At 37.3% G+C, this 8,029-nt stretch overlaps 1 protein-coding gene across 7 annotated transcripts in view; it reads left to right on the top strand.

Moving 5' to 3' along the window:
* LOC149271927 (forkhead box protein P1) overlaps window positions 1-8,029 on the top strand; it is a 123,788-nt gene that overhangs the window by 103,336 nt on the left and 12,423 nt on the right. For all 7 annotated transcript variants that reach the window (XM_089506994.1, XM_089506995.1, XM_089506992.1 and 4 more), the window contains one exon: window positions 2,373-2,456. In XM_089506994.1, coding sequence (XP_089363120.1) covers window positions 2,373-2,456 — 84 coding nt within the window. The remainder of the gene's footprint in view (window positions 1-2,372; window positions 2,457-8,029) is intronic.

Genomic DNA, 8,029 nt, shown 5'->3' with positions numbered 1-8,029 from the left:
TAGTGTGAAGCGTAAATTATCGAGTCCTGCAGAAACAATTACTGGAGGAAGTTGGTTATGTGGCCACATTAATGGAAATCAGCCTCGGACCAAGTAATTAGGCACTTTTTATTTAGATTTAGGGCAGATATTTTCAAGTGGAAATAATGCATCAGGAGAAGATTTATTTTTTTAATTTTTTTTTGGTAGCAAAGCACAATTTGTCATGGTGGAGCCTTATTTAATGTTAAGAGTAGATAACCAGTTTATTTTATCGTCTATATTTTATAAAAATAGCCAGCCTCTAATACGGTTTGTAATAAAAGGGTTTGTGCTCTCTGTGTATTTTAAAAATATACATTATCGGTGTGCATGGGTTCTAAATTAGAACACTTGGTAGCCAATGGTACACAACAGAGCAGATATTCAATCTCCAATTGGCTGCAACGTTGGCCAAACTAAAGCGCTCAAGACCCTAAATATTCTACGGACCCATTCCATTTCTTCAACCCTGAGGCTTAATTGAACTATAATATTGAGCCTACTCAACGAGAATCCCCACCAAAAACTGGGGTGTCAGAACCTTCTGATTACCTTCCATTTCTGTATATTAATCAAGTTTCGAGTGGTTAATGTAGGTTTTCACGTTTCAGTTTCTTTGCTCGTTTTTTTGATACAGTGTATCCACCCCACAGATAGATGCCGTCCTCCAGCTGCCTCCACAAAGGCTTTAACCGTAGACCTTTTCCTCCCCGGTTAATGTAACGCTTGTTGATCCCTTCCTTGTACACTTGCCCTATCATGCCCTAATGACTTCATCTAAATGATCTGGCTGGATGGTGAGATGCTGTTAATGGTGTCAAAAGTTCATCTTCTCCTATAATTTGATTCAAGACACAAAACTAAAAAAAGGAAAGAAAACAAAAAACTAAAATGCCAAAAATTACCAACTCCCATTTGCTTATCTCTTCGCCCTACTGTATCTCGAGCTTATTGTATGTTATGGTACCAGAAATATTATATATATATAAATATACAGTGTGTGTATCACTATGATAACTGTTTTTGAGATTGAGTTTCACTTTAAGATCTTTATCTTATTATTATTATTATAAGACACATATTGATCTTTCTCAGTTTTTTTGTTATTTTCCTAAATTCATTGTTTTGCCAAATAATAAGAATTTAATTGTTTGCAACCCGGTAGGTTGAAGTCCTTCAGGTCACGTACCGTAACAAGGATGAGACGAGACAGCGTCGGGTAGTGATTTATAAAACTAATTCGGCACTGGCAGCGTTCAATCAGTGTCTTCGGGAAAAAAAATGCTAATAAAACAGTAGCTGGAATAATTATATTCCCATATCTTGTTAAACACAGATCCTAATACGTGCTAAATTGAAGTTTTAGGTGATACGGCACACTCTGTTTTATTCCCCGGCTACGGCGATTATGTGCGTTTCAGGATCATTACAGTGTCTTTTCCAGTCGTTTGTTGAGATATTTAGGACGGACGCAGGAAACCTTCGCTTGGGTTTGCCAATGTCCTGGCGAGCTCTTGGCAGTTGGATGTAAAATTCAGCCGGCGCGCCTCCGTACGCTGTCACTGTCTGGCAAAATGTTCCACGATCGCTGTGACCACGCAATATGGTGCTGAAATGTGTTTAAAATAATAATATTTGGCTTATCATGGTCTTGGAAACCCCTTTTTTTGTATCCTTTATAATATAGCCCATGGAAACACGTTGCATAAGCAAATGATTTGTTCCGTACTTGGGTGTCGTATTTTGAAATCATTTTCCTTTAGATTTGATTTTTCATTTTGACTCAGAATGTTACCAATTTAATCTAGTAATATATCAATATATATGAATAATGAGGAGGTGTGGGGCCAGTCAGAGCCTAGGAGGGATACTCCATAGCTTTCTGCTTGCGTCCTTCTCAGGTGTCATTATTCCGTGTGATATCGGGGGTAGCCAGCAAGTATCTGTCCCGGAGTTTGAAAGTTTTAATTAAACAAAATCTGGAAGTCCAGCAACCTGTTGGCTTCTCTTTATTATATCATTGTCCTAACGTAGGCTATGAACAAACCACAACTTCTTGATAGTCCTGCTTGACTGGCTGACTTTCAAGCATGAACTTCAGCGCAGGTCAAATATCCTTACTTTTCCACATCTTTTAGGTTGATCTCAGACTCAACTTTAAAGTCACAAGGTAGTTGAAATTATCTCATCTGTGTCCCCCAAAGTCCTATTATTTTTGTATAAAGCCACGTGCTTTTGTAGTTTGTTTTTATCAATCCTTAAAACCGCACCAAACAGTAAAGATATGATTTTGCAGAGATAACCATTCGAGGATTTATCTTTTTTTTTTTTTTTACTCCATATTCCCACAGCTTTCAAAAGACAAAGAACGGCTTCAAGCCATGATGACACATTTACATGTGAAGTCAACAGAACCCAAAGCGAGCCCCCAACCGGTAAGTAAATGAAAAATCTTGTTTTATTTCTAGGGTTTTTCATTTAAAAAGCAATGACTTCCTCTGTGAGTCCTGAAAGCCGTCTCGTTCTGGAGACAGAAATGTTTTTTTCTTCCATTTATTATTGAAGTTGCCGTTCTCCTCCTCTCCTTCTTCTGCGAAGGGAGACGGAGAAGCTCATTTGGGTTGATGTTAGTCCCGGAGGGGCACTGAGTTGTAATTGCTTCCCGGATTCTATTAGGCGAACGATAACATCCGTCAGCACAACACAACTGGGCTCTCGAGGAGGAGAAGTGGCTAGAGTTTGTTTCACGGACTCTGGCTTCACAAAACATGGTCTGGGGGTCCTACAGAAGGTCCATGACTTAGGAAAAGCCTTATTGTGTTTCAATGTCAAGCCAGAATTGGGCGTAAAACCAGGACCTTAACAACTGAGATGGGTCAAAAGTCCTAAACAAAGGTTATGTAACGATAATTCACGTTTATCGACGTTATTTTATTATTAAACACCTACAAGAACCGTAGAAAAGAGGCCATCAGCCGGTCTAATGGTTTCTTTCCTCTCGTGGAATGTGTTGCCCACCGCGTTTCACATTATTTCCCAATTATCTTATTGCACGCACCACGCGGATTTGTTGCATTAGGCGCCCATTAAGACTTCACAGATTAACCCATCCGGCATTTAGTAGAAAATGGAACAAACGGTTATATTTTGTTTCCATTTTAATATTTACAGGAGAAATAAGTATAAATATAAAGCAGAAAAAGGGGTTATTGCTTCCTCATGTCAAATAAATGCAGTTTTTTTTCCCCATCTCTTTCATTATGAACGCTTACAGTTCCTGAAGCCCACCTACAAAATGTATTTTTAACTCCTCTATCATATTTTGTGCCGCAAGTTAACATTATCTCTCCTAGTTCCTGCCCGCCGCGTGCCTTTTTATTATACGGAATGGGCATGCATACGTTTGACTGAAAAATTAATAGCTTAGAAATTCATACACAGCGGGCTTTCTATTGTAAAAAAATAAAAAAATAAAACCCTTATATTTCTGCACGGCGTTTCCGTAACCATTTATTTCGTCCAAACTAAACCTTTGACAACCCGAACGCTGTTACAAGTGAGCAGAATGAGAGCTGAGTTGTAAAGTGACAATAGGTAGCCTGTGTGAAGCGTGCCATTGTGAAACGCGTAGTCGCTTTGGATTAGTGTATGTAAATGTACTCATGTATCGCCCTTTGGAGAGGGCGCAACAACAAAAAAAACACATTTGTATATGAAAAGTGCTTTTTTGCGCGCTTGCAACATTATCAGTTTTCAACCCTTTAATGTTAAACGTAAGCAGAGGATAAAGCACTCCACATTCCCATAGATTGAAACATTCTTTTGAGTTATTGAAAATTAGATTTTCTTTTTAATCTGCACGCCATTGATAACTTTCAATTATTACCTGGCTGACAAAAGTAATAAAATTAATTAGAACGGTAAAAGAATGCCCCCCCCCTCCCATACATTTCTTTATCGGCCGGGATGCAAGAAAATAATCTAGATGTATTAAGTATTCTGATATTAATCTGTTATTTTAACCTGTGGATTCATCAAATATAACATCAATTTAAAAACAGGCGTGAAATTAAAAATCAAAGTTTTTTCTTTTTTTTTTGCCCTCAAATATTACCCAATGCATTTTGCTTTATTGTTGTTTTTTTTCGGCTTTTTCTGCGTTATGTGAATTTTGATAGTAAGCAATGTCTGGAACAACAAAAATGTATTGCTCTAATTAGACATAAAGAATTCTGGATTTGTTTTTGACTGCAATTATTATTATTTATTTTTTTTAAATACATTTAGAATTAAAGGGGTTTTTAAAAAAATGATTTTTTGTGTCTTTGTACAATCAGTGCATAGTAATATTTTTTCTATTAATTTTTCACTAGAGTTAAAAGAACTATGCCAAATATTTAATCACCCCCCCAAATATTTAGAGGTACAAGAAAACAAAACAAGGCTTTAAAAAAAAAATAAAAAAATAAAAAAAATCCGACATTTAAAAAAATATATATATATTTTTAGTCTTTTCTTAAATTTTCGAAAATCAAAATTATTGTGATTGAAGGATTCTCATGCGGGAGGTAAAATCCATAACGACCCTATGTTTTGGACGCAACATGCTGTTAGAGTATGAACTTTAAATATAAACAGTCTATAAAGAACATTAGACTGCCCCCCCCCCCTGAAATTTCCAGTAAATATTTTAATTCGAAAACTTGTCAACAATATTTTGTATTTTGTGTTGATGGATAATTACTTTTCGAGTATTCCCAAATGTTACCCAACTGTCACCCATGAAGCTCACAATATAATTTTTCTAATGGCTGAGCAGTAATTAAGTTTTTCAGACAGTGCACTAATTCAGACTTGACCTAAAACATTTAAAATAACATTTTCAAATCAAATGCTTGGTTAAATATTCCATTCTGTATATTTCCCTTACCCTAAGCGAAAAGCAATTAAGGTTATTTTTAAAGGAGAAAAAAGGCGCAAGTAACAGACTAAAAATAATAAATAGAAATATATTGAAGCAATTAAACGGTACGGTGGAACTGCAAAGCTTGCTGGCTTTTCCAATAAATTTGCCCTAATAATAAAAAAAAAAATGCATTAGAAGTTGGACAATATTTATATTAATTTGTAACGCTCGTGTATTGAAATGTAAATACATAATTACAAATAAAATTGTTACATATTTTTTTTTAAACACGCATTTAATCACGAATAAATACTATACTTATTTTCCCCGAAGATGGAATAAAACTTGTAATAAATGTAACACAATTATAAATGTTGGAATATAAGAACGATAAAGAACAATAAAGGAATTTTAGCATTTTTATGGTGCTTCAATAAAACACAACAAAAATAATAATAATAATAATTCATTAATAACTTGATTTTTTATTTTTTTATGTCATTAAAATTATAGAAAAGTACACAATACTTGTGGTGTAGTTTTATATATATTTTTGTTGCGTGTAAACAGCCATTTTTTTCCTATATGACCTTTAAAGAGCCCCATGCAACCAACAGCAATAATTAGAGTATTATAAATGTTTTAATAAGTGCGTCATCACCACACTAGTGGTTTTACCTTAATTTGTCTGTATTTAACCTACAAAATCATACAATTTCTTTAGAATCACAGACTCTTAGAATATGAATACATTTCAGGCTCCAAGCGATTAAAGCCCTGAATTTGAATGCAATTAAATCATGCATTTCTACCTTGAGCAGACTGGCGCTGCTAATATCCCAAATGAGTGCCCCGGGGCTCCTACTGGAACGCCAGGTTGGCCATTTGGCGGTTGGGGCGATATATTCCAGCGTCATTCAGATTGGGAAGAGTTAAAGACGGTCGTCGTCAAAGTACAGATATAGGCGCATCCTCCTGATCTCTGGCTTGTATTGTCATGTAATACATTTAGGAAAAACAAAAAGATACAATCACGTCTTCTAAAGAGCGCACTTAATGGAAATCCATTTTGATTAGGGGTTTACCTCACTGCCTGTTTAAGAAAATTACTGGTGACTCATTCATCATATTTAATGTTTCGAGAGATTCTATGGAGATCGTAGCATTCTGTTGATAGGCACATGTTCCCGATATTCCGATTCCCATATTAAAATGGAAATAAGGGGTTTCAGGTACCCCTAAGAACCGGTATATCTCTTCGTACAGGTAGCCATGTGCTTAAAGACATCTAGAACCATGGGTTTGCCGGTGAGTTTCCGCGAGCTGAAACATTTCAGCCCACCAACCTTCCTTGTGTATTACGAAGAGCTAACTGTTTCAGATTGTTCCTACCAGAAGGACCCTCAAAATGCATCATGGATGAGGCTTTGTGGATATCATTTTAATACAACGATAGTCGATACGTTTAAATGTTTCAGCTCGTGGCAACTCGCTTGCAAACTCATGGCTTAGTCAACTAAGCCCATATGTTCTCCCTCCTGAAAACGCATAGAAGCTTCGCGTGAGTTCTATGAAAGTATGGGATTCTCTGCATATAGAACTATCACGGAGTGACCGAAGCAAGCCTTTTCACCATGGAAAACCTTGTTTTGATCGATGTATCCTTTTTGTAAAGATCTAGAATTCGATTGCCTGTTAACATACACAACCCGGAGGTTTGAAATGTTCTTCGGGCTAAGCCTTCATATACATAAATCTTTGGTTTAGAATAGTATAATCTCTTATTTATACCGCGGTAGAGCTGCGATGATTGACTGTGTATCGGGCAAGAGGGCTCTCGCGTGCGAGGGTTTTTTTTATAGCTCTGACAGAGAAAGTTTCTATGGCCAGAAACCCACATAAAACCATAATAATAAGACGATAAGTTTTTGGGCAAGTAGCACCCCGTAAAATGAGATGTTAATTTGCGGGGATTAGGTTTAAGTTTAACCCTTTTATGGGGTGTTTAGGTGAAAATAATAAATCTACTGGCACTGTAATTGGTTTCCAGACCACAATGAGATACTATTTTGTCGAAAAGAAATATGATTGACCTGTGGTAGCCTGAGACCAGAAGTGATAGATGGACACCAGGCTTGTAAATATCAAGGATATCTTAAATTGAAATATCTGCACGTAAGATAATGCTGACCCCCCCCCGCTGAACCCGATGCACGTTACGCTTGTACGTAGCCTTTTAATGTGATTCACAAGCTTTGCCATAATCTGGTGGATGTTTGGCACGTATCGGTGCGAGTGCGTCTGGGGAGCCTTTGCTTTAACTGGAAGTTTGCTTCAAAGGACCTTCGTAACTTCCAGTAAAAATGTTTCAAAGTTCACAAACTGAATGCGGTGTCAAGAAAGTGTAAAATGTCTTGGCTCACCCCTCCGGCGCGGAGGAAGCTCAGCCCATGTTTGGAGGCTTTCTTAGTAACGGAGCCAGCATGTATACTCACAGCTGACCTCGGACACTACCTAACAAACAACAAGAACACTTCAGTAACAATTTAACAAGGTCAGCGTTCCATTGGATCGTTGCTTAAGATCACAATCACACTTTCGCTTTTCCAGCCTTTTATCCTTTTTTTTCCCCCTTTCTTTGCAGAATTGTAGACGCGTTAAATTCGGAAACTGGTCTCCTTTGGCAAATTAGCAATTAGAACAATTTTCGAGGGGAATATGTATATGTGTCATCAGATTCAATGCAAATTAATAGCGAGTGCAGAGGTCACCCGAGCATTTTCCACTCGAACGGAGCGCTACCGTTCACATCGGGCACTTTGTTTTGGAAGAGCCTCAGCTGCTCGAAGCAACCCTCATCCTCCAAGATCCGCGTTTTAATTAGTTTACCTCATAGCCATTATTACAAATATTACTCCCTCCTTCAATATAAGATTACTGTTTCTGCAAAACATTCCGGTGGCATCTTGCACCTCTGCTCGCTGACGTCGGGGGTCATCCAAATTCAGCATTTAATCATCGGATCACCTCCGTAAGCGTCTCCTAATTAGAGTCTTGCGATACAATTTCATCTGGTAATTAGCCAATATTGTCTGCGTCCTC

Source organism: Sceloporus occidentalis, unplaced genomic scaffold, assembly GCF_023333645.1.
Source record: "Sceloporus occidentalis isolate IW3139 unplaced genomic scaffold, rSceOcc1.0.p SCAF_447, whole genome shotgun sequence".
Lineage (NCBI taxonomy): Eukaryota > Metazoa > Chordata > Lepidosauria > Squamata > Phrynosomatidae > Sceloporus > Sceloporus occidentalis.
The sequence above is the reverse complement of the archived record's forward strand: the minus strand, read 5'-3'. Positions and strand labels throughout refer to the sequence as shown.